Below are 26,164 nucleotides of genomic sequence, written 5' to 3' on the forward strand. Positions count from 1 at the left end.
TTACAAAAAAGAGTTTTATTAAATGAAAGAAAAATCTGTTCGGTGGGTCACATATGAAATAGATATACAAAACTTTACATCTGATCTCACGAAGGAGCCGAAGGCGGTGGCCTTTGTCCCGATGCCCGTGGGAGTGAGGAGGCGGCTTGGGTGCGGAGCCATGGGACCTGGTGTCAGGGCCCCCACGGGCCACAGCATGCTGGGCACCCCCTGACCCATCCACGCTCTGCACAGGTGTGTGCGTGCCGCATAGCCTCACTCAAACCCTGCACACGCCACCGCTTCCGTCAGGAGAGCCAGGACGCCGCCGGACTCCCACGCACCATCCCGAGTCTTGTCGGGGCCCCAGGCCTCACCCTAAGTGACGTGCTGCAGCACTGACACCACAAGCGCCCCCCAGCTCTGATGACAGACCCCACGCTCCAGCCCACACCCCTCCTCTGATGACAGACCCCATGCTCGGCCCTGCCGTGTGGCCCGGCTGACCTCAACGACGGTCTCTGGTGTGGCCCGCGCTCCCCACAATGCTGTCCTTAACAAGTTGGCCTTCCTGTGGTAACTTCTAAAAACATCTATTTCTGCAAAATAATGTTTCTGCAGGTGGAGCTCTGCAAACAGACACATCCTTCTGTGGGTGAGCTGCGGGCCGTCCCAGGTCACATGAGGTCACCCAGCTCGGCCTCCAGCGCAGCCGCCATCTCGTCCGCCTCTGAGCTGCCCCCCTCCTCATCCTCGCAGCTGGATGCCCCGCTAGACTCGCTGGCTGCGTCCTCTTCGTTCAGCTTCCTCTTGTGGCCCCTGCAACGGAAGCAGACACGCTGTGAGATGCTCCCAGCCCTGACGGCCAGGGCCCACAGCAGGTGACACAGTGCCTGTGACGCCTGAGGACAGGAGAGGGCAGGGCACAACAAGGCGCCGGAAAGGGACACGGCGACAGTCACCAAAAGACAGGTTCATGGTTCAGGCCTATAATCTACTTTGAGTCAATTTCTGGGTAAATTTCAGACTGTGGCCAAGATTATCTTACATTTGGACATCTAATTGTTGCAGCACCATTTATTGAAAAGGAAACTTCAGTTATATAAGAGTATGTACATCCCGACACACACCTCTGGTTTGGGAAAACCTTCCAAAGAGAAGAAAACCCCCAAAAGTGAAACTCTTAGAGACACAAAAGGCACTGTCAGCAGCCACACACACAAGGTGATGGCATCTATTACTCAAGCTCTATCACAAAGATGCTTCTACAACAGACAATAAACGATCTAATCGTGAGGAACACTCCCCAAACAGAAAACAACTGGCCCCCAAAAATTGAAAATTCAAAAAGGACAATAAACACTGAAAAAATAGTGCGACTTAACTAGAAAGTGAAACAGAAATGCAGTTACGAAGCACCTCACCCCTCAGGCTGGCAGGAGCCAAGGGGAGGCCCTGGGCCCTGCGTGGGAGTGGGACTGGCTCTGGGAAGCGAGTCCCGGAGCCGGGATGTGCAGCAGGCACGTCTCTCCGTGAGAAGACATGTCCCCGGACAGCCGCCCAGCCGCGTCCAGCAAGGTGCCATGGGGTGGGCGCTGGACGGGAGCCTGGTGCCCTCAGCTCCTTGATCCGTCGACGCGCTCACGGCTTGGCGCCTGGAACCGCCCCCCACCCTGAGGTCACACTCCCCCACACCAAGCTCAGAGGCTGTCGGTCCCCCACATCCTGCGCCTCCAGCCCCACCCAGAGGGACACATCCCAGAAAAGGAGCGGGCACTGGACACATGTGTCTAAGTCATGGACTTTCATCTGCACCAGGTAAGTGGAGCATCACTCTGGACACTCTACTGTTGTCATGGTTACAAGAGCTGCAGGCAGAGCAGCCTTGGGGTGAGGCGCATCTCCGTTTAAAAAACCACTCTGTTTTACGCCGTCACTTATAGAGAAACGTGAGGTGGCGGGATGAGGAGACACGTGAACTGTAGGTCTCTGGGGCCTGAGCTCAGAGGCCGCATGGAGCAGCCGGGTCTGGGAGGGCAGTGGGCCCCCAGGGCATCCTGCCTCATCCTAGAAACAGCCCTGCAGCAGCCGCACCCACCTCAGACAGGCTGACACGGGACAGGGCACAGCCACAGGCCACAGCCGCCTTTCCCCTCCGTGCCCACAGCGGGAACTGGGCGCTGGGCCCCATGGGGCGGGGGACAGGGAAGGGCAAGTCAACCGGAAAGAGCCCGTCCTCTCAGGACCCGGTCACACCTTGAGGGGGCTGGGCTGGGAAGAGGGGAGGGTGCCAGCGTCTGGACACGAGGATGGGGCTGAGTGGGTCCCTGCAATGCTTCCAGCAAAGGTGCCAGCCAGGCTGGGGTCCGGCGCCGGGTGGGGGGAGGTGTGGATGCAGGGCCGCAGCTCTCAAACCAAATCAGAGCAGATGCAGGGCCCCGGGCTGGCACCCCACACTGCAGCACTGACTCTGGATGTGCAGAGATGGTTGAACAGAAGTTGTTACTAAGTGTAATTAATCTGAGGCACGCAGATTATTTCTCTTTGTCAAGTGGTGAACATGCAGATACATTTAGAAATAACATGTAGAGACAGTTTTGAAAGACTTCTTTATCGTTCAAACCACTGCAAACAACCCTATTAACCACATTCCTCCCAGGGACAGAACTGGAGGTCGTGTGTGCGCACGTGTGAACAGCAATAACACATGTGCAGTGAACAGACGGCCCCAGGCAAGTCCTGCTCAACTGTGGATGCTGGCTCCCAGGCCCCACCCCTGGCTGCACGGCCTCAGCCGCAGCGAGACCGTGGGGACACCGGCTGTTCCTCCAGATCCTTCTCGGCCACCTTCCACTGTGTGTGCTGGGAGACCCTCAGTGAGTCACTGGGGAGGGGGCAACCTTCCCGGAAGTAAGAAACATGAGGTGCAGAGACCCTCACGTGCCCCAAGGTGTTTCGACAAGGAGCTGAGGCCATCAGTGGTGAGCCCCCTGGGGTGGGGGTGGGGCCGGGCAGGGCCCCGGGGCAGAAGCACAGGTCCCCACGAGGGGCACTCTGGGCCACTTGTCAATAAAACCTTCTGAAGTGCATCTGGAGACACTGCTGCCCCTCCCCTCTCAGGGCAACAGACCCTGTGGACCTCAGAGCTGGGAAGATGCAAGCCCCACGGAGACACCCGCAGCCAGCCAGGTGGGGGGACCCCGCAACCTACTGTAGCCTCCGCACAGAAATGAACGTCAACTTGCTGAACCCCGGGGGTCCACAGGAGGAAGGCTCTGGGGGACCTTGGGGTCTAGTGGGAGGGCTTGCCAGGGACGAAGGTCAGAGGCCACAGAGGCAGTGCCCGCTGGTGAAACAGGCAAGCCTTCAGTCCCGGTTACACAATGTTTGGAGTAATCTCACATCCAACACAATTGAGTTTTAGTGCTTAAATTACCTCAAAGCCTGGAAACAGCTGCAAGCCATGGTTAATAAAGGCCTGTAATTGAGACCAGCTTCCTCTCCTCCCAGCAGAACAAGCAATATTTGTGTTTTGTTTCCACAACCAGCTGCACAGTTCCCTAGGGAAACGCTAACAGATTTAATTTGGAGAAAATTTAAGGCCTGAGAGTCATCTCAGATTTGATGTGGAATAAAGCAACAATGTGAACAGAACACAAACACACATGCAAATTTCCTCCCCTACAGTCCAGTGTCTGAGCACTTTGCTGAAGAAAAGCATGTAGACCCACATCTGAAGTCTGCTACTTAGTAAATACTAAATAAAAAACTATTATTTTGTATCAACACCTAACCCAGATTAGATAAAACCCATAAAGCACGTATGTTTGAACTGCTAGTTACAACCCACTGGGTATTTTTGGCAAAAAGAAAAGGGCAGCACTGCACATGGTAAGGTCACTAGTTTACCCATCAGGCCACGTCAGGTGCATGTGTGTGCATGCGTGTGTGTGTGAACAGGTCTGTATTCCACTGTCCCAGCTGCACTCATGGTGGAGTAGATGGTCATTTCCGTGCATGTGTGCATTAAATGGAGGTTATGATGGGGGCAGGGGGGTGCAGGGCAGTGTGCCGGGAACAGGGCATCGGGACGGATAGGCGACCTGGTGCCACCAGGACACGAAAGGACCTGAAAAGAATGTCTCTCTCATTTGGAAACATGGCCGTTATTACAAAAATGAGGAAACACCTCATCTGATTCAGCAGTTTTGGCAAACCCTGAGCTGAGCACCCCAGGAGCGCCTGCCCTGTGGTGTGGAAAGCCGCTGGGGCCCTGAGGCCGAGCAGATGCTGCTCCTGGGTGGGCTCCCGCCCAGTCCGGCCCGGCCACAATGGAAGCTCTGCGTGTCTTCAGGGACACACGTGTGGGGCGCGTAACATGGCACCGGGGCCCCACGGCATGTGATCCAAGGAAGGACCGCGGGGTGAGAGGGCACGCTCCAAGAAAAGCTTATCTAGACTTCATCTGCTCGATCGCTTCTGAAAAGTCCGAGTGCATTTCATGACAAAAGCAGCTTTCTGAGCCCTTGTGGGACGGAGCACTGGGCTCCCCTGCCCCCCACGCCCGGCGCAAATGCAGGGCCCAGGACGCCTGCACCCCCATACCCTCCGCCCTGATGGCAGAATTCCCCATGTGTGAGAACATGGAGTCAAACCATCCTGTGCGGCTGATCACCCAGAACAGAATTCACAGTTCTTGCCTTGACCCACGGAACAGTGTTTCTATGAAGCGGGGAAGCGCAGGGCGCCGAGGGGGCTCCTGCACACGGAGGGCGTGGTCCCGCGCCTCTGCCTGCTGTGGGGCTCTGGCAGGGCCCTGCTCTGTGCCTGCCTGAAGGGGCCGTACTTTCTCAGCTGGTCAGTTCACCCACAGGCCGGCCTGCGAGTCAGACCAGACGGCCCAGAGGACACAGATGCAGACACCCACAGGCGCTCACACAGCGAGCCTGGACCTAGCCGCCTGCTCAAAGAGCAGGGGGAGGCCTCTGCCCTCTGGGGACCCCCTCAAGGTTCCCCCCTCCCATCAGGGTCCCCGCCACCGGGAAGACCCAACAGGATGGTGTGCTCACCTGAGCCCCCGGCCATCTGCAGCGCTTCTCTCCAGTCGACGCCCCCGCGGCGCCCCCAGGGCCTCAGGCGATAGGCCGTGCCCCGGCTCCTCCTCCTCTGGCGGCTTCTTCTCGCTGTCGCTGTCGTCGCTGCCCTCGCCCAGGATGTCGTCCACCTGACAAGGGGCCGAGCGTCAGCACAGACGCAGCACCTTCCTAAGGAACCTGCCCGGCGGCCCCTCCCCAAGGGCGGGTCTCAGTGCCGCCCGCTCCCCGGGAGGACACGCAGCAGCTCCCTGCAGCTCTGATGTGGGGTCGGCCCCGGGCGGGAAGGGGCAGCCTGGGCTGTGCCCCCACCCCCATGGAGAACTCCAAAGCCCAACAAAGCACCATTTCTGCCTGAGCCCTGAGTCAGGGAGGCCCAGAGCCCAGGATGACGGCCGGTGCCCCTGGAGCCCCGCCCCGGGTGTGTACCCCGCATGGCTCTATGGGGCCCACTTCCCTGCGCAAGTCGTGGACGCACAGTGGATGGTGGGGATGCCTTGGAGGAAAGCCCTTAAAAACCCTCTGATGAAATTTGGGTGAGGGGGGACACCCCACCCCACCCCCAAGTAGAGCAGCTCTGAGCAGGGACCACCGCCATGGCGGAGGGCTCAGACCAGCGACGTCTCCAGTTGCAAACCCACACGTACAGCTGAGAAGGGACAAGGCACGTGCACCCGCGAGTTAAAGCGCGCACGCTGAGGCGACAGTTCAAGGGCTGGCTTTGTTGTTGGGCCCACAGGGTCTTCCAGGCGTCCCTGGTGGCGCAGATGGTAAAGAATCTGCCTCCAACGCAGGAGACCTGGGTTTGATCCCTGGGTCAGGAAGACTCCCCTGGAGAAGGGAATGGCTACCCACTCCAGTATGCTTGCCTGGAGGATTCCAGGGACAGAGGAGCCTGGTGGGCTATGGTCCATAGATCACAAACAGTCAGACATGACTGACCGACTACCACTTTCACAAGGCCTTCACACGTAATCCACCCTCTTCGGTTAAGCTGAAGGCCTCCATTTCTCCCATGAAACGTGAGAACACCCACAACAGGCGGTGAGGCAGGACGCCTGTGCTGACAGATGGCACTCACTGCCCCAAACAGACCCACACGTCCACAGACATGGAGCACCCGAACTACAAGAGAGTCTACCATCTCCTCTGAGAGGCTGCCTGCAGCGCACAGGCGAGCGCCGTGGTCCCCGGGTGGGGTCAGAAACCTGCCTCCTGCGCTGCCCAAACACTGACCAGTCACGTCCCGCCAAGCCGCCCCCAGGTGGACAGAGGGCAGTGCGGGCTCACCTCCTTGTCCATGCTCTCTAAGTCCTCCTTGCACAGCGTGTACAGTGGCATGGTTTCCGACATGCTGGGCTGGCGCTTCCTCCGGGAAGGACCAGGCTGCTCCCCATCCTGACTGTCGGGCAGGTCGTCACCAAACACCTGCTGGGGGCGTGGCTGCACCGCCCTGGAAGGGAAGTCACAGACCGTGAGAACAGCCGGCCTGAGCCCGCCTCTCAGGACAAGTACACATGCACACACACACACGGTATACATACACCCAGGGTGCACATACACCCAGGGCACACTTACACATACAGAGTATACATACACAGGTTATACACACACCTGGGGTAAACACACACACAGACGGTATACACACACACACACACAGGGCACACACACACCCGGGGTACACACACACACACAGAGAATATACACATACCCGGGGCACACACACACACAGGGCATACACACACCCGGGGTACACACACACACAGAGAAAATATACACATACCCGGGGTACACACACACACAGAGAAAATATACACATACCCGGGGTACACACACACACAGACGGTATACATACATCCAGGGTACACACACACAGGGCACACACACACCTGGGGTACACACACACACAGACGGTATACATACATCCAGGGTGTACACACATACAGGGCATACACACACCCAGAGTACACACGCACACACAGAATATACACACACCCGGGGTATACACACACATACAGACGGTATACATACATCCAGGGTGCATACACACACATGGCACACACACACTTGGGGTACACACACACACAGAGATGGTATACATACATCCAGGGTACACACACACACACAGGGCACACACACACCCGGGGTACACACACACACAGAGAATATACACACACCTGGGGTACACACACACACAGAGAATATACACACACCCGGGGTACATACACACATACAGACGGTATACATACATCCAGGGTATACACACACAGGGCATACACACACCCGGGGTACACACACACACACACAGATATACACATACCCAGGGTACACACACACACAGACAGTATACATACATCCAGGGTACACACACACAGGGCACACACACACCTGGGGTACGCACACAGACAGTATACATACATCCAGGGTGTACACACACACACAGGGCATACACACACCCAGAGTACACACACACATACACAGATGGTATACATACATCCAGGGTACACACACACACACACACAGGGCACACACACACCCGGGGTACACACACACAGAATATACACACACCCGGGGTACACACACACATACAGACGGTATACATACATCCAGGGTGCACACACACCTGGGGCACACTTACACATACAGAGCATACATACACAGGTTATACACACACCTGGGGTAAACACACACAGATGGTATACATACATCCAAGGTACACATACACACACACAGGGCATACACATACCCGGCGTACACACACACAGAGAATATACACATACCCGGGGTATATACACACCCCCCCTCAGGGTACACACACAGCATATAAATATACCTGAGATAAACACACCCACACCCACAGCATACACAGCGTGTATACACACCCGGGGTACACACACAGGGCAAACCTGAGCTGTGAAGACACATGCTGCCTCGTGGGTGGTGCCTACTCAGGTTTCATCAGTCTTTATTTATGAAACCAAAGCCCAGCAGGTCCAGCCAGAATGCGGTAGGTCAGGCTCTGCTGTCCTCGGGCTGAAAGCAGACACTGACCTCCTCTCTCATCAAAAAACCACACTACTCAGCGCTGGTCTGGTGGGGTGGACAGGGAGGGTTTGCCCAGAAGCCAGCGCGGGGGGATCTGCCCTCCACGTGAGGCCAAGCAGCCACAAGATCTCTGTACGGCCCCAAGTCAGCTCCCAACAGCCACAGCTCTTAAGAGGGTGGAAAAAAGGCAACAGTATCTTTTTACTGAAAACATGCCTGTTAAGCCTCCCTCCAGATCGAGAAAGGGAAAGGAGGGAACACGAGCACCCTCCACGCAAGGCGGAGGCCCAGGGCTCCACTGGGGCGGCTCCCTCAGGTGCAGACTCCGCCCGGCGCACACGAGCACCTGCCCCTCACTGCCTCAGGCTGGGGCTCCCTGGACCCCAGCAGGCACCACCAAGACGCTCCCTCCTCCAGGGACAGGACTGGCTCGGCCACCACTCCCCTTCATGGCCTCCCCTGCCAGAAGGCAGTCACGCCGGGTGGGCGAGCGGCACCCACCCTTCATCAGCCAGAGATTCCCCAAAACGCAAACAAGCCATGCTTCTCAGTACGTTTCTTTTCTACTTGGAAAACAGTCGTGTGTGACCCCATGGAGTGTAGCCCTCCAGGCTCCTCTGTCCATGGGATTCTTCAGGCAAGAACACTGGAGTGGGTTGCCATTTCCTTCTCCAGGGGATCTTCCTGACCCAAGGCTAGAACCTGGGTCTCCAACACTGCAGCCAGATTCTTTACTATCTGAGGCACCAGGGAACTGGAAAATAGTTGCTCTTCATTAAGGTGGTGTTAACATGCAGAAGTTTGCTATTTTAAGAAGAATGAAAAATGAGTATTTTAAAGACGTCTCCACTTTGTCTCCTAACGTGGCGACCACCAGTCACCAAAGCCCCACCACTCCCGCCAGCTCTTGGCATCCCACACTGCCTGCACGGCTCCCCAGGTGGGAACACCCGCACCACCTACAGAGACTGGGGGGGCGTGGGTCACATGGCCACAGACCACTCCCTGCCCCGGTGTGAGCAAGCCCACAGCAGCCTCCATGGTCGACCCGGGAGAAACAGAGACACACATGTTTACAGCAGCCCTGTCGGTCAGAGTGCAGAGCTGGACATGCCCCCGGTGTCCTCAGTGGGTAGACAGTCACAGAAGCTGCCACGGCTCACACCACGACGCCCTCTGAGCAGTCAGCACAGCGACGCTGGGGCAGCGTCTCCAGGGAGCGGAGCCGGGCAGAGCTGCGAGCCGTCAGACCACCAGCCCGCGCTCCCGGACGACAGGACAGGGATGGGCACAGACTCGGGGGGAGGGTGCTGCGGGAGTCTGGGGGGCAAGGAGGGGTGGGGGTGGGGCAGGGAGGCTGGGGGGGTGGCAAGGGGCCTGGAGTGGGTGGCCGCTCTGGGTCTGGACCGTTGGGGCGGGCATCTCGGCTTGACACGGGCTGCAGGTCTGGAGATGTGGTCACTGGGGGGAGATGGTTAAAGGGTCCCTGGGTGCTCTGCCATTTCTGTTAACTGCCTGTTCCCATACAACCATCTCCAAAGAAAACCTATACTTAAAAAAACAAGACATTCACAACCCGCAGCACACAGCTAACAGAGGGCACAGGAGAAGCTGTTTCAGAGGCTGACCCACTGGGAGACGCATGTGAGGTGTGCTGCTGCGGCCTTGACCTCGCACCCTGCTCTCCAGACACGGCCCTAGGCCAGCGACCCCGCGGAGCTGCGCCTGCCACATGGGCAGCCTGGACCTGGGCCCCAGCCCAGGGGCTCTGAACGGCAGCTGCTCTCCCCTCCACGGTCCCTGCGGCGACCTGCACGTGGGGATCCCGCATGAGACGTGCTCCGCCCATGTTCCCCAAGGACCTCTGACTCCAGGCCCCTTGTGGGCTGGCACCTTAGCCCAGAACCAGAACATCAAGGCAGGAGCTCCCGAGACTTACGACTCCCAAACAAGTATCAGACGGAAGCAACTGCCCAACGGCTGCGGTGTTTGGTCACAATCGGGTCTGCCCTGGGGTTCCGGCTCAGAACATGGCCAGCATGCTGCCCCCGGGAGTGCAGCCCACCCTGCCCTCCACACACACGTGGGCGAGGCGCCACCTCCAGCAAACAGGACCAGAAAGGGCGGGTGACCCAAGGGGTGGCCTGGGCCGGGCGCTCGGAGGTTGAGTCCTGCACCCCATCGGGCTCACCCTCACAAGGAGGAACCTCAGAGACGGAGCTCACTGCAATACTTCGGAGAACAGCTCGGTGTAAGGATGCACGCACAGTGAGCACGCACCACGCGGCGACAAGCAGGACGTCCCACACACGCGCGTGGGCAAGGAGCGACAAGATCAGCTCCACAGAAGGAGAGCCCCATGAAGCTTCTTGGATGACAGAATACAGAGCTGCACCCCAAAACCCAAACGCTGTTTAGGATAACCTGCACGAGTTACTCTAGAAACACTGGGCCGCTTTTGTCCAGATAGCGCAACCTCCACAAACACGTGCCGAGGCCAGCGCAGCTCCAGGGCCCCCCTCAACGTGCCACCCAAACACCTGCTCTCCGTCAGGAAGGACCTGAGAGAACACGACGATCACCGTAAAGAAAACCCCGGCAGGCCACACGTCCACGTGGACGAGGGGCCAGCACTGCTCGGCTGCCAGCACGGGGCCAGCACGTCCTGCACCCAGGCAGTGACGCAGCCTTCTGACAGTGACCGCCACCCTGGGGGACCGGGGCAGAGCTCCCAGAAGGCAGCCAGGAAGAAGCATCATCTCAGGATGCAAGACGACAGCCAGCGAAGTGGAGGCGGGTCCACAGGGCTGCAGAGGCCGGAGGTGCGTCAGAGCGCAGCCGTGTGTCTGAGACAGGCCAGGGCCGGGAGGCAGGGGGCCAGAGCCTGCCGGGTGGGACCACGGAGCTCAACAAGCCTTTGGCGAAACAACTAACTCCCCCATTTATCAAAGATGTCCATGACCTTTAACCCAGCTAGAAAGCAACTCCACGGGAACAAAAGCAGCACACAGGGTCACAATGCATCTATTTAAATGATTAAATATGTCGTCGTCATGAAAAAAAAAAATCAAAGCTCTATCAGTGACCACACTCTTAGTTTCAAATAACAAAACCGCCAACCAACACCCAACTGAAACTGGCCTCAACCACTGAGTGCGTCTGTCTGTCCACACCTGGAGCCCAGCATCAGGACAGACACACAGCCCACAGTCTCCAGGGCCCGTGTGTCTGCACAGGGTGGGAGCTGCTCCCGACAGGCCCACCCCGTGTCCTGGGGATGTAGTTGGCAGGGCAAAGCGGGAGGGCCAGGGCTGCCTCCTGCTCCCTTGCTGGCCCTGGGCAGAGGAAGGCCGCGTACCCGTCCAGGCAGAACCATGCCTCCTCCAGCCCAGCCCTGCACCCGAGACAGACGGGAGACAGTGCAGAAGGCCTGGCCCCAGCCTGCCCCACACGCAGCCTGCTCCTCGCGGCCGGCCGCGGCCCAGGGATACCTCCCCACAAGTGGGTGCAAGTACCTGAAGGAAGAGAGCCCCGCGTGGGGCAGGGCGCCGGGTGGCCCGGGGCCTGAGGCAGCTGTGCGGATGAGCTTGCCCGTGCTGGCGTCGTAGATCCGGACTTCAGGACCAGGTGGGGCCTTGGGGTGCACAGGAGTCGGGTGGAATAGGGCGGTGGGGAGCAGGCTCTGCCTGTCGGGGAAGGACGCGGGGCTGTCCTCCCTATGGGCGAGAAAGAGGGCCGTGAGAGGGGCTGGAACCAACAGGACCCCAGCAACCCCTCCTGTCGGGACCGTGACTCTGTACGGGAGCACGTGGTTCCTGGTCAGGCCTGGGGCTCAGCCGTGGCCTCGGACACAGGGCAGCGTTCTCAGCACCGCTGTCTCTTGGGCTGTTTGCAGTCCTGCCTCTAAACCCAGTGCTCGCTCTGACGGAGAGGGGCGCCCACGAGCCTAGTCCCCCTACACCATGGCCCTCGCGCCTCTGCACCCGCCCTCCCCCAGCGACCACCTCCCTCCATGCTGGACTCTGCAGAGACCACGGGACGCGACAGAAGCATTCCCAGCCTCGAAACACCTGCAAACCAGGAATCACGGGGGAACGCCGTCTCGTGTCTTAGAAGCAGTGATTCTGCCCCTTCTCCAGTGGTGCCAGGGAGAAGGGCTCTGGGTGACAACCCGCATGGCGGGGACAGGGGAGACAGGCGGGCGTCTCCGCAGACCGGCGGCCCGCTCACCTCTGCGCCCTGCCCTGGTCGTCGCGCAGCGGGAACAGCTGCTCCTCCACCCTGTCCCAGCGCTCCAGGCAGCTCCACAGCCAGTCGGGGTTGACCACGTGCAGCTGCCCGCACTCCTGGGCCTGGCGCACCTTCTCCGTGCCTGCGGGCAAACTCATCCACTCAGAGCCGCGGGGGGTGGTGCCGGGGTGGAGCCGGAGGGCGGGGCCTGTCCTGGGACGGTCCTGACCTGCCCAGGCTGCCTCTCGGCCCCCAACCAGAGCCTCCGGCCCGGGACTTCAGGACTCGGGGACACCTGGACCCCCCACTCGGCGGCGGGAGGGCTAAGGGTGACTCACCAGCCCGCGCGGCGATGAGGTGGGTGGGCCGGGCAGGGTCCTCGGGGTCGAGCACGAGCTGGGTGAGGATGCGCGCGCCCAGCGCCCGGGCGTGGTAGTGCTCCCTCGTGCGCTCCACGGGGAAGTTGGTGGGGTGCAGCCCGCTGAAGATGATGGCCACATCCGCCAGCACCTTGCTGCGCAGCTCGGGGACGATCTTTCGGATGTCAGGGGCCTCGGAGCTCTCGCCACTGAGGAAGCGGTCGTACTTGGCGTAGTAGTCGGAGTGCACGCGGGCGAGGATCTCCTCCAGGTGCACCAGGTGGTCGTCGTCGTCGGCGTCCTCCTCCTCCTCCTCCTCCATGCTCTGGTCCAGGGACTCGCCCACCGTGATGCCCGACTGCTCGCTGTTCTGGGACTCCGTCTCGGCCTCCTTGCGGTCGGTGCAGCCACCACCCAGCACGCACAGCCCGTCCCGCTCCCCGTCCTCCTGCGCGTCCACCGGCACACCAGTGCCAGGCTCCCCGCAGTGGTTGGTGCCTGCGAGTCGCTCCCCGGCTGGACCTGGGGTGCCTCCCTGCTGCATGGCCTTCCCGGCGTCGCGGGCAGCCTGGGGCTTCCTCCGGGTCCTCCTCTCCCCGCTCTCCCCGTCGGAGGGGGTGGGCGAGGGCTGACCCTCAGACTCGCTGCTGCTCCCGCTGTCGCTGGGCACGTCCGGGTCTGGGTCGGGGCCGGCTGGACCCCGCACAGGCCTCTTCTCTGGCGGCGTCTTTCCACGCAGCTGGGTGCCCGCCGAAGGCCCACGGCCGTCAGTCGAGGGGGTGCGGGTGGTGGGCCGGGCGGCCCTTTCCTCCTCCTGACAGGGCCAGACCCCCCGAGGGCCCAGGCCCCCATTGAGCTCCCGGGTGGGCCTCCCAAGGCCATTACTCTCCACTGCAGATGCTGGCCTTCCTTCCTCGGAGTCCCTGATGGACAGAGGCTGCTCTGCGGCGTCAGCACCTTCAGGAGGATCGACCAGGCGAGGACACAGGAGACAAGGCCACCGTTACTCAGCGAGCGACAGGAAGCCTCCTGTGGACACGCTGCCTGCCCGCGCCTGCGGCTCCAGCCACCTCTGGATGGTGGCACACACCAGGAGGTGGCCGGCAGGCAACCACTCCAGGCTGGCCGCCTCGTTGGTCACTGTGTTAGGGGCTCCACAGGGTCCAAGACATGCGGACCACTCTTGGCTCCCAGGCTGTGGTCAGACGGGCCCTGCCTCAGCTGTGCGGGGCACCCTGGGGCCTCCCTCCCCTTGCCAGGTCTCAAAGTTCTGCTTCAGCCCTGCAGCAATAACTGTATTCTGAAAATAATTTAAAAGCTAAAGATCATCAGAAACACTTTAAACCGAAACTTCAAACTTTCTCCAGACTCTGGGCTCAACTGGCCCGAGCGGCTCTGTGCAGGTCTGGGTAGGGCGCAGCGGCCCTGCCTCTGCAGGAGCCCCCAGACCGCACCCCTGGGCGGAGCTGTTCTTTCCAGGGACAACTAGGAGGAAAGGGAGCGTTCAGATGCATTAGATCAAGCAGCATTCTTCACTCTTGACTCAACAGGAAAAAACGCTCAGGCTAATACTGTTACACTGAAAGTAAATACTATCAGTGTAACAAACAAACCCACACAACCTCTCTGACACTGAAACACAAGTAACCGAACAAAACCAAATGGAGCCCGAAACGAGCAGCAGCCACAGCTGAGATGGGACCAAGGCTGGCACACTCCCCGACTGCCGGGGACCACCCACCTCTCTTCCTCGCTGGGGGCTCCCGGGGTGCAGATGGGGCATGGATGTCCCCAATGCCCTGAAAGTAGACGTACTTCTTCACGGTTATCAGGTTGGGGGCGAACTTCCAGACATCTTCTCGGTCGTCGATGATGCAAACCATGGAGTCTCCACAGGGAAAGAGGTTTCTGAAAGTAAACATGCATCACTAGCACCTCTTATGAAAGTCACCACCCACCAAACATTTACATCGTCTCTCACGTGGAACCAACAGACAGCAGACTACCCAGGACCAGGCGTGAGCCGCATGGAAGGGCTTGTTTAAAACACAAGACTCTCAAGATTTCCAAAGAAAGTGACACTAAGATCGCTAACACTTCTCCACTGTGGCGCTCCTCAGGGCAGGAGCAGGAAGCCCTCTGCCCAGGGGAAGCTGGAGTGGACCAACAGGCCCGGCCGTGTCCCGGCCCAGCAGGCCATCGGCCCACGCCCCGTGAGAGCTACCGGCTCCAGGTGGGATGCAGAGCCCCACTCGCGTCTCACCTGGGCACGTACGCGACATCAGGACAGAACAGTGATGCTGGGGTGCCAGGGGGGCAGACCCGTCACCAAGGATCCAGAAAGCCCGAGGGACACAGGCCCGCTCTGGGGCCTCGTCACCTGGTTTCTGCCCCCAACACCGACATTCAGACAGGCAAGCGTGAAGACAAGAGAGTCAGAGGACGAGTTCTTCCTGCCCGTCTTCCAGGCCCGAGGAACAAACCCAGCAGAAGCGCCTGCCATTGCTCAGGTTTTCTAGCTGCCACTAAAGGCAGGAAAAACGTTTACGTGTCCGAAATGATTTTCTGTGAGTCTGTTTCCACAGGCACAGGGTACCGACAATGATCTACACTGGGGATGCTTTCAGCACGTCTAACTCCAGCGAGACCAGGAACAGCTCGCGGCCAGAAACCTGCCCTGCCAAGCACCCCCACCTGGAGCTGCCAGGAGCCCTGTCCCTGGACACCCTGTTCTCAGGCAGCTTCTCCCCTGACAAGCATCGCACCTTCCCTGGTCCCTGTATCTGCTCATTTGGATGCTCAACTGGTAAACATGAGCACTGTTTCCGGACGAGTACTCTCAGGCTCTCTTATGTACTACAGACGTGAACAGAATATCCTAAATCTGAATCTTGAAATGTCAGCTAAGGGTGACCAACACTGGCCAAAAGACCACACCAAGACAGCGGTATGTACCCCCTTATCGGGGGGAGGCTGCCTCTCTCTGGGTAGAAACGGGGAAATTCCTTACACAGGGTGAGCAAAAAATTGGCAAAACAGGCCTTCAGTGAGCGGTCAGAGGCCAGGACGGGAGGGGCTCATGGGGTGGAAGGAGGCAAGACACTGATGTCAGGGTCAGCACATGCGAGGCCCTAAAGGAAAGAGGCCCTAGAGGTGGCCGGGGTGCCCCAGGTGCCCCACCCCAGGCGCTTGCCACACACCCCTGCCCCCTGCCCCACGCTCACTCCCACACGTGCGATCCCGGGCTCCAGCCCGAGCCCCCCAGGAGTCATCGCTGCCTGGACATTCAGGGAAAGCAGAGAAGGGAGGGGTCTGGTTAGAAGACAGCGGCTGTGCACATGCCAGAGTGGACACTGGGGACCAGGAGAGGAGATATAGAACCAGGGGCCTGATGCTCCAGATGCAGACTTTACGACGGGAAGTACACAGCCAGGTACCTACCTAAGGTTCCCTGTTTTGGAAAACGGGTCAATACATTCGTCCCTTGATAATATTCGATGAGAAAACAGCTTTTTCTCAGGGTCTAAAAAGCCTTTGAAAAGAAAACAGGACAAGGTCACATGTCTGAGACGCGCTGCCGTCCCACTGCATGAGAGACGGGAAGACACGGAGCCCGCCCCCGCTTAGGGGAAGGGGATCGGCCCAGATGCTGACGCAGTGCCCCCACTCGGATCCTGCTGGCTCGGCAGGTGGGGTGAGCACAGCTCAGTGCGGCCCCAGGAGCCCAGGGCCTGCTGGTGACCAGCACGGGGACCCCACACGCGCCACGGCTCCCGGGAGGGGCCCATGGCCTCTGTGCGTCCCTGGGCCAGCGAATTCGTACAGCAGAGGGGAGAGCAGGGCGTCCGGGCAGCGCTTTGAAACTCGCTCCCGACAGCAGAACCGCGTGGACATGGACGAGGAAGCACCTAACCAGCCGCATGCAGCACCGCTCAGCTGTTCCTGGGCTCACTGTGCGCCCACCAGACCCCCAGCCCTGTGACAGAACCCCGAGGTCAGACTCGACACCCATGCCGACTGCTGCCTGTGTCAACCGAGATGGATGTGTCCCCGGTGACCAGGCTGGCAGCCCTGAGGGCCTCTGCCTGTATAAGAAAGCCCTTACAGAGAGCTTCTCCTTCCCCACGTGTCTGCGATCCTGACCATCCTCTCCAGGGGCCCGCGGCGTGCAGCTGATGGAGGGACAGGGGCTTGCACTCAGGACTGGAGCGTGACTGCCGACTGGGCGGAGTGCAGGTTCTGGAGGACCAGCCTGCCCGTGCCCCCGCCACCACTGCGGGGCCGAGGCAGAGTCAGGCAGAGCCTCTGACCTTCCCTCCATCTGCAGGGCCCACCATTGAGAAGGAGAGGAGCCACACCCACACGCCGGCCGTGAGTGTCCGGAGCAGGACAGAATACCGTGGGCCGCTCACCTGCGATGGTGTGTGCGTACAGCCGGCTGCCAAACGTGAACACGTGCAGCTCGTACAGCCGGGCCACCTTCTCCAGGAACTCCTTGCAGTGGGGACGCAGGCGCGTGTGCAGCATGGGCTCGCCCCGGCCCAGCTGGAAGTGGAAGATGCCCTGCAGAGCGGAGGTCCGGTCAGAGGGCGGCACTGATGTGTGGCAGGTGACCGCTGCCCGGCCGGGGGCTACAGGGGGAGTCAGGGCAGCACAGCCTGCCGTGCCACACAAACGCCTTCCTCTCTCACGCTCTGTAAGGGGGCTCAGCCCTTTCCTGCAGTAACCGCCCGGGTGAGCACTCCGGACAATCACAGTGACTGCCCAGAACAGCCAGGTGACCTGCGATAGCTTCCTGTGACAACTACGGTGCCTCAGCTGTCTGAGGACCAGGCACCAGGGGCCTCACCAAGTGTCTCAGGACAGTGGTGGACACGCATGTCCTAACCATCTCATGAGCACCCTGAGTGGGTCACTTCACACGGGGCAGGCAGCCAACCACCGCAGACTCCAGGGTCTATCCACAGCGCCTCCCGGAGCCAGAGATGAAGGTAAGTGAAGAGCCCCACACAACTCAGCCTAACTCCCTTACGGCTGTAAGATGCAACTCCACTGACTTACAGCACAAAAACCAGGTCCACATTTAGGAGACAGATGAGATCAGTAACTCCAACCTGCTCACACGTGACCAACATGCACGAGAGCCTACTCTCCTTAGAAAGTTAAACTCTGATCCTTTTAATTCTGTTTATCATTCATTTTCCCAGTAATAATAAACTCAAAAAGGAAATGACCGAGGCATTGTTAAGTTTTGATTGGCTATAACTGTCACACTGTTCACGATGGGGCTACTCTGGTAAAACACTTGGGAGTCGAGATGGTACAACTGCCCCCGCCACCCCAGCCCCACGCTAAGCGGCAAATCGTCTGGACGCTGCAACAGAAAAATCCTCAAATCCCAAGTGAGGGTCTCCGAGGTTAAGGGTTCAACCCACCTCTCTAGGTGCTGCCCGCCAGGTGTCCTGCAGGTCTGGGAGCGGCAGTGGTGGGGGATCAGGGGGACACAGGGAAGCTGCCAGCAGTGGACATGGTCCACGCGGCCCCAGGGACACCTTACTACCACATGTGCTCTCACTGGGTGTGATGCAACCGTTCAAACTCTTACGAAATGAATGGAAATGTCCTGCTCCGCGGCGGACAAGCCCCAAGTGGCTGCAGTCGCCACCGCGGCACCCCATCCCTGCCCACCCAGCTCTGCCGCCCGTGAATGCGGTGGTCATGATGCAGGAAACCCTGAGACACAGCCGCAGGTGACGGCACAGCCAACATGGAGACCTGGCAGGGGACAGACGATCTCACAACGCAGAAACACTAGCCACCGAACCCCGGCGCTGCTCTGTGGGAGAGGGTCCACTCCAGCCCCCGCCAGCTCTCCACTGTCCCCCCACCGTGGCCACGAGCTCGGGGCAGAGCCTGCTCACTTCCTGAGCCCAACACCCAGGCTGCTTCTGAGGACGCCCGCGGCCGCCCCGCTGGCCGCGCCCGCCCGCGCTCACCTTGTTGGACATCTGCTGGCAGTGCTGCTCCGTGGTGTGGATCAGCGTCTGGTCCAAGTCCACCATGAGCACCAGCTTCCTGTTGCGGTGCAGGCGCTGCTGGTCTTCCCTCCCCAGCTTTTCAGCTTGCTACAGCCGGGGAGGGAAAGAGAAATGACTGAGGAAGGCCGTGTGGAGGCAAGGTGACGCTCCGTCTTCTCAGGAAACAGAACAGGAAGCCGGGGGTGCCCACCACACCCATGCGCCCAGCGGCCCGGAGTTGATGCCCTGGTGCCTGCAGCCTGTTCCATTTGCTCAAATGTCCTCAAGCCACTCTGACTGTGACTACTTCTAGTTACGTGTGGACCAGTGATCGGGGGCAGACAGGCAAGAGGCTGAGTCTATACAGAGTTGCTCAGGGCGGGGCGCGCGAGGACTGAGATGCCGTTGAGCCGCGGGGCGGCTGCAGCTGTCCTGATGAGCGACAGGAATCCCACCTTGTGTTCCCCACAGAGTTTATGCAGAAAGGCCAAGAGCTACTCTGTTATAGCAGAAACAGCGGAAACACTTCCTTCTCTTTTCTACCTCAGACTTCCTTGTTTTGTCTTAAACACGCTTACGTACTTATGCTTAGATTTCAGTAATTCAGAGAAGGCAGAATCACGTCTCTGGTATTTTGTCTTTTCCACGAAACACAAAGTAGGCACATGTCGTTTACAAGCACAGTGTTTTTACTGACAGCTTACAGAAACGCAGAGCTCCAAGGCTCCTTCAACAAGACAAGAAGCCAGTCCTCACGGGCCCTGTGCTGGTGCCCGGTCCTGGCGATGCTTGCGCCCATGTGGGCCCTGACTCAGCATCAGGAGGCCTCTGGTCAGCATGGCCACATGACTCTCGCAATGTACACGAGGAAGCTTTCTGTTCCCAGACCTCCCCGCAGCACATGCACGTCTGCTCGTGAAAGCATGCACTGGGCCCCCACGCCCATGTGGCCAGCACCACTCAGCTGACACCGCTCACCTCCCGCACAGCCCTGCTCCCAGGCAGGAGCCTTCCGGTGCCCCCAGCTCACGACCCTGCCTGGCCGGGGCTCCCCGCCGAAGGCTGTCTTTCCCTCTGAGCCCAGGCTCCGGCGGCAGCATCCCGGAGACCTCCCAACTCAAAGGCAGGGAGACAACAGGAGAGGCGCAGCCCCCGTCCAGGGCAGGCCGCTTGCTTCACAGACCATGCGTGCACTATGGTCACTCACGACAGTGACAAGAACAGGCCTGCCATCTCCTCCCCCGCCCCCGCCCTGACTGAGGAGTGCCCCCAGGACCGCCTTCCCAGCCCCGGCCTGCCAGGACACCCACCTCGGAGCTCACCATGAGCTCGGGGACGCTGTGCACCATGGACACGGTGGCCGTGGACAGTGGCACCTGCTGCCGCCCGTTCTTGCTCTGCAGCCTGTGGAGAGAGGGGCTCTGAGGCCAGGGCTCTAGCTCGCTAACTCACACGGGGACTTCAGCTTGGTTTAATTCTAGTGGACGTGCACCGCGGGCCTAGTGCTGAAGTGTCTTCCCCATCTGGAAACACAGGAACACTGACGAAGAAACTAAGTCACACTCACAAAGTTCCCCTTGAAAATAAAGGTGGTCCCAGAGACCCCTAGTGTGAGAAACAGACGGGTCCACACTGCTCCACATGCGCCAGGGAACCCTCGACCATGGGAGCAAACCCGCCCAGGCTGGGACACGCCAGGCGGGGAGTCCAGGCCAGGTCCAGGCCGGCCGGCCCGCAGGGACGAGGAGGGCTCGTCACAGCTGCGCGCATCACAACGGGCACGCGCCTCCCCAGGAGGCAGCCCAGCCCGTGTCGTGTGGAGGACAGTGGCGCCGTGGCCTGCACCCCAGCCCTTGGCCCTCACCCCGACAGGCCCCGCTGCTCCCGAGCCGCCAGCACTTACTGGGTCAGGTCCTGGCCACACTCGGCGCACAGGCCCTTCATGACGACGGGGTGACTACATCCTTCTAAGCGTACCAGGACCGCCCTGGAAATGGGGGAGAACAAGCACACATCAGCAAGAGCCGCAACCCCTGGGCTCATCGGTGCCCCAGGACTGCAGGGGGTCACGCCGCCCCCAGGCCGTGTCTCTGGTGATAAAGTGAAGGGCTTTCCCCTCCGTGGGTCCTTCACATGAAACACAGCAAAACTACCTAAGGAACAACAGAAAGGACTCAGGATGTCCAGTCAGATAACAGAAAACTGTCTCAAAATGCATGAGAAGCTTACATGGGATTCTCCTATGGTTTCTGATAAACAGCTTAGAAAAACTGAAACGTTAATACGACAAAAGGAACAACTCATTAAAATACAGACAATAAATGATTCTTGTCTCCCATAGTCATTCCTGGTCTAGAGAAAGGCTGTGATTAATCTAAATTTTTCTGACAGGACTAATATCCCTAGTTTTCATAAACACAGAAATTGCCATTATCTTTGTACATTCACCTCAAGCCCTCGTGGCCTGGCATCGGTCTCTGAAGGGGGCTTCCAGCTCCCCAACCTGACGGCTGTGGGTCAGCGTGCCGCGCAGGTCAGCGTGGTCCTACCTCCCGACCCGGCGGGTGAGGGCCCGGGTGCCCGGCGTGCGGGGCCCTCGGGGTGTCTCCTCACAGACTCTCTGGGGCCTCTCCTGCCTCTCCCCGCCCCATCCCTGCTGTTCATGAGCCCCCCGCCGGGCCACCCCAAGGCCTGTGCCTGGCGGGCAGCATGGCCCCTTCCCTGAGGGCCCACTGTAGGCGCCATCTCAACCCCTCCCTGAAACTGCCCCCTCACCCTGACCCCAGACAGGCTGGGGGAGTGGATGAGCCCCTGCCCTAGCACACGCAGCTCCTCCAGGTGACCCTGCCCGTCAGCAGCGCCGGCTTGGGGTCCTGCCCGCTTCACCCTCGGTTCTGGGGTGAGGCCACTGCTGCCACGGCCCCCGCCCACCTTCCCAGATCCCTTCCTGCCAAGGACCCTCCTGCGCACGAGGGGGGAACGGGTCCAGGACTTGTCTGAGACCGCACAGTGGAGCCGGCAAGTGGACGGAGGTGCTCCGCTCAAGGTCGAGGGTGCCCTCCAGCATCTGCTCACGGGTCGGGGCGCTGTGGGCCCTGTGGCACCTGGGCACAGCCTGCAGCCTGCCTCCTGGGACACCCGCAGGTGGCAGGCGGGGGAGAAACAGTGACTGCTCGTCCACCATGTCACCAACGCTGCTCACGCTGTGGACACAGGCCCCACAGACCTGCTGCCCGTGAGGCCAGAGGAACGCAGCGGCTGGTGGGCTCCCAGGCTGGGGGCCCCCACACGCCGCTCCTCTCGGCAGGCACAGGTCGGGCTGACACTTGCCGGGTAGGTTGCAGGAACGCCCGGCCCACATTAGAGGGAAGCCAACCTGACAGTCACCGGTGTGTATCTGCGGGAGGCTGCTCCCAGGACCCATAGGTACCAGAGTCGGAGAATGCCCTAGTCCCTCACAGAAAACAGCCCGGTGTGTGCACACAACTTCCACACACCCTCCTGTGTACACACACCCTCCTGTGTACATGGACCATCTCCCAGTCACTGGTGACACCCACCACAAGGTCAGCACTATCACAGCTGCTTGTTTGTGGCAAATTCAAGCTTTGCTTTTTGGAACTTTCTGAATCCCTACTCTCACTGCTCAGATGTTCTGACCCAAAATCAGCTGAACACACTGGTGGGGAACTCGTGGACAGGGAGGGCCGACTGCATTTGCTGTAAATTACAGGACCACTCAGATCTGCCCTCCAGGGTCAGAGCTGGGTATGACGCTATCTGTCCAGCTGACTTCTGCATCTCTGCTTGGGCTTAAAAAATATCCCCCCAAAGAGATGCAGTCCCCAGAGAGGGAAAGGGGGTCAGACAGGAGCAAGAGCCACGTCCTTTTAGCACGAGATGTCCTCCCTCTTCAACTCTGCAGACCTTGCCACGGGCAGGGTCTTTCTACCCTCAATACACTGCACAGTCAAGGGACTGACGTGCTGTGAACTCCAGAAACACTTCAACCAAGGAGACGAGCCTCAGAATGGCAAGCCAGTCACCAACACAGGCCAACCTCCCTGGCCGGTACCTGAGGAGAGGCCACAGGACAATCATCAGTGCAATCCCCACACAAGGTACTCCCCTCAGCACACAAGGATCAAGCTCTCCGGAGGTTTCTGTGCTCAGGAGCGTCTATCTGCTCTAACGGGGAGCTCAGAGGGCACCAGCTGTGTCGGAAGGAGCGCAGCGTCAGGGAGCGGGTCCCAGGGCGCTGCCAGCTGCTGGATCTGGGCGGGTCAGATGGGTGAGGGGTGAAGGGACCTCTTCAGAGCAGCAAACGTCTGACTACTGAAGAGCACTGGGTGGCGAGACATCCAGACCACGGTTCCACTGAAAGGAAGCAGGACTTGAGAAAGGCTGATTCCAGGGCTGTGTCAGGAAACAGGACCTGGAAGGGTGCCTGCTGCCCAGTCCAGGATAATCTGAGTGTTGAGAAAGTAACTGGAATGGACTATAATCCACTGAATAAGCACCCATGAGTCCACGCCAATAAGTTAGTTTTTCTTACAGTAGAAAGCCAACCAAGAAAGGAAGAAGAAACGAAGGAATTAAAAACATCACCACTGTACAATCCTAATACAAACAGCAGATTCAGACAGACAGGCTACCGGGCACAGATAATGCCAGTTGGATGTCAAGAAAAGACGCAAGCACGCACCTACACAGCCTCCTCCTGTGCCGGTCCTTATCCATCACCAGGCTTGTTTCCTTATTATTTTATGTGTATATTTTCCTTTCCTTTGGAGACTTCAATGTATCCACATGAATTGAAAAAAAAGCAGACAAGTAAAAAGAAAGGACAAATAATTAACAGAAATACTTTCTGCTAACAGTGCCTTGTCAGAATATTTCCAAATCAAAATAATTTCAATCCACATACGCATTACAAGAACAGAAACAGACCCTTATTCCATCTACTTCCCGCACGGGGATGCTCCGGGTGAAATGCAGCCTAAGCAGACAGCAGTGTGGAGGAAACCCGGGGAAGCCCAGCAGGGACCAGGCTGGTACGTCAGAACCTGCTGGGACCCCATTCCCTCCTCTTTCTAAAAGGTCAGAACAATCCCCGCTCTCCCCGACAGTGTGAGCGCTACAGAAACACGCAATCCCATCACAGGTCAAAAGAGCGTCTGCCATTTCCACTACATCCAGAGACAAGGTCTCTGTGTTCCTGGAACTGTTCACTGCTGGAGAACAACCTCTGGTGTGGTCAGGATGAGGCCAGCTGGTGACAGTGATGATGGACACAAGGACAACTCCGGCCACAGAGCCTGGCTCCGGGCTGGTGCTTTACACACCCTCTCACACCTGCGTTCCAGGAGAAATGCTACCACTGCTCAGAGTCTCAAAAGGCCCCGGGACGAACCACTGCAGTAAGATACCCCAAGACCTGAAACGCCAAAAACACACAGAAAAGAAAATTATGCACAGCTGGGAACTCGTCACTAGGCCAGCTACTGGGCTGACTGGCAGCATTACCTGACTGGGCTCCTCTGCTCTGCACGGCGGCTGCACGTGAGGCTCACTAGCTGCTGTGACCAGTGACCGGCCTGCCTGGGCCTCGGGGTCGTTTCCATGCAGTCAGAGTAACAGAACAGCATGGAGCAGAGGTCTTTCCCTCAGGGGTTTTCTACCCAGTGAAACGGCAACATCAAGCAGCATGTCCATCGTCCAGGTGGTGGGTTTACAGGCTCCTCAGGGCCCAAGCAATGGTCAAGGGAGACCTGACTTCAAAGCAATGCTGAAAGCACACCGGGGTGTCACACACAGCGAGCCTCTCCCTCGTAAGGCCAGGAGGATGGCTCTGGCGGTGGCAGATGAGAGTGCAGCCCAGCCACCTCCCCTGCACTCTGCCGCAGGTACGGATGGCTGAAGACCTGGCTCCGTCTCCAAAGATGAGAGAAGGGAACTGGACGCGGGATGAGGTGCCCCGGACTGTGAGGCAGGCAGGCTCTAGCCGTGTGGAACCAGGTGGAAAATGTTCAACAGTCAGAGAATGAACCTGTGCCACCGGGAGAGCAGCAGGGGCCGGTGCCCACCTCTCCAGGGGAGGGCCAGGGTGGGGAGAAAGGGAACTGAGTGCCCAGGGCACTGGGCCCCACAGAGGGACACTGCACCCCAGCCACTGAACAGGAGGCAGGGATGCTCACCTGCCCCAGGTTTCCGTCCCTGCAGTGGAAACAACCACACCAGTCATGTGTACACAACTTTGCGCACAACACTGGTCAACTTATAAAGAGGTTCATACACTTCAAAAAAGAAAAAAAAAATCCCTTCACAAGGTTAAAACAGGGGTAGGACAGCAAGAGCCATGGTAGAAGGAGACACTACTGCTTGCCCTGACCTACCTGTGCCAGAGCCACACCCCCTTCCTGAGCTATGAAGCAGAACTGCCAGGTTTTACAGCCGCGCTTCACAAGGTTTAATTTACTAGGACCTTAACAAGTGCACGCCTCCCAACAATTAACGCTGCGACAACAAGCAAGGAGCACGCCTGCTTCTTCCTGTATGCGCTATGAACCCTAGTTTTCCTGACTTATAAACGTGAAGTCTTGGGTGGAGACACCTGTCACAGACAGAAAAGAACGCAACTGTCTTTCAAAGAGTGCAATTTCGGTGACACAGGGCTTTGTTTTTTTTTTAAGTTTGCTGCCTCCGATCAGTAGATAACTAGCAGGGACTGTCATCCAGCCTTAGAAAAACAGGCAGAGGCGCAACTGTGCGCCCTACCTTCCAAAGTTCTCCCCGAGCGTAGCTCCTTCAGCTGCAGCCCGGGAGACCCTGTCCCACCCAGTGCCCAGCCCAGGTCCCCCTCCCGGCCCAGGCCCAGAGCTCCCTCCAGACCTGGCTTCCTCCCCCGTTACCACTCACCCGGGGGCCACCACCTGGCCCGGCTGCGCGCACAGCTCTCGCACCACGCCCGCGCGCTCCGACCTCAGCCTGCGCTCCGCGCGCACGCAACCTCCGGAGCCGGTGCGGACAGGGGCGGGCCCGGAGGGCTGCGTGGAGGCGGCGGCCTCGCACACAGCCAGCACAGAGCCGATGCGCACGGCAGCGCCAGCCGCCACCCTCCACTCGAGCAGGCGCAGCGGCCCGGGGCCGGGGCAGCGCACCTCGGCTACGGCCGGCGGCTGGGAGCCCTCGGCGGGAAGGCGGCCGCCGGGCGGCGCCTCCATCGCAGCCGGGCGGAGACGCTGCGGAAGGGCGCCGGCAGACGCTCAGGGCCCGGCGCCCCTCGCCGCGGGCGGGAGACCCCGGCCCAGGAGGGGACAACGGCGGTAACGCTGCGATCCTCAGCCCCGCACCGGCTTCCACCCGCCGCCCGTCCCGCGCCGACTTCCGGGACAGCGTGCGGAGTCACGTGTCGCCGCGCGCGCGCGTGCGCCGGGGGCCG

The 26,164-nt window shown here is 59.4% G+C and overlaps 1 protein-coding gene across 3 annotated transcripts; it reads right to left on the minus strand.

Moving 5' to 3' along the window:
• CTDP1 (CTD phosphatase subunit 1) lies at positions 1-26,164 on the minus strand. Of its 3 annotated transcripts, XM_043889016.1 has the most exons (14): positions 25,642-25,746; positions 23,429-23,517; positions 20,627-20,710; positions 20,034-20,127; positions 18,703-18,831; positions 17,119-17,269; positions 16,148-16,238; positions 14,448-14,614; positions 12,686-13,663; positions 12,348-12,489; positions 11,633-11,833; positions 6,363-6,525; positions 5,049-5,203; positions 1-798 (listed from the first exon to the last, which is right to left on the minus strand). In XM_043889016.1, the coding sequence occupies exons 2-14, from the start codon at positions 23,461-23,463 to the stop codon at positions 657-659; spliced, it is 2,532 nt and encodes an 843-aa protein (XP_043744951.1). In that variant the 5' UTR covers positions 23,464-23,517; positions 25,642-25,746; the 3' UTR covers positions 1-656. The 3 variants fall into 3 exon arrangements, with proteins under 3 accessions (XP_043744951.1, XP_043744952.1, XP_043744950.1); XM_043889017.1 differs by lacking the exons at positions 23,429-23,517; positions 25,642-25,746 and adding an exon at positions 25,884-26,164; XM_043889015.1 differs by lacking the exon at positions 23,429-23,517 and having other exon boundaries at positions 25,642-26,164.

This window comes from Cervus elaphus, chromosome 27, assembly GCF_910594005.1.
Source record: "Cervus elaphus chromosome 27, mCerEla1.1, whole genome shotgun sequence".
In the NCBI taxonomy this organism is placed as follows: domain Eukaryota; kingdom Metazoa; phylum Chordata; class Mammalia; order Artiodactyla; family Cervidae; genus Cervus; species Cervus elaphus.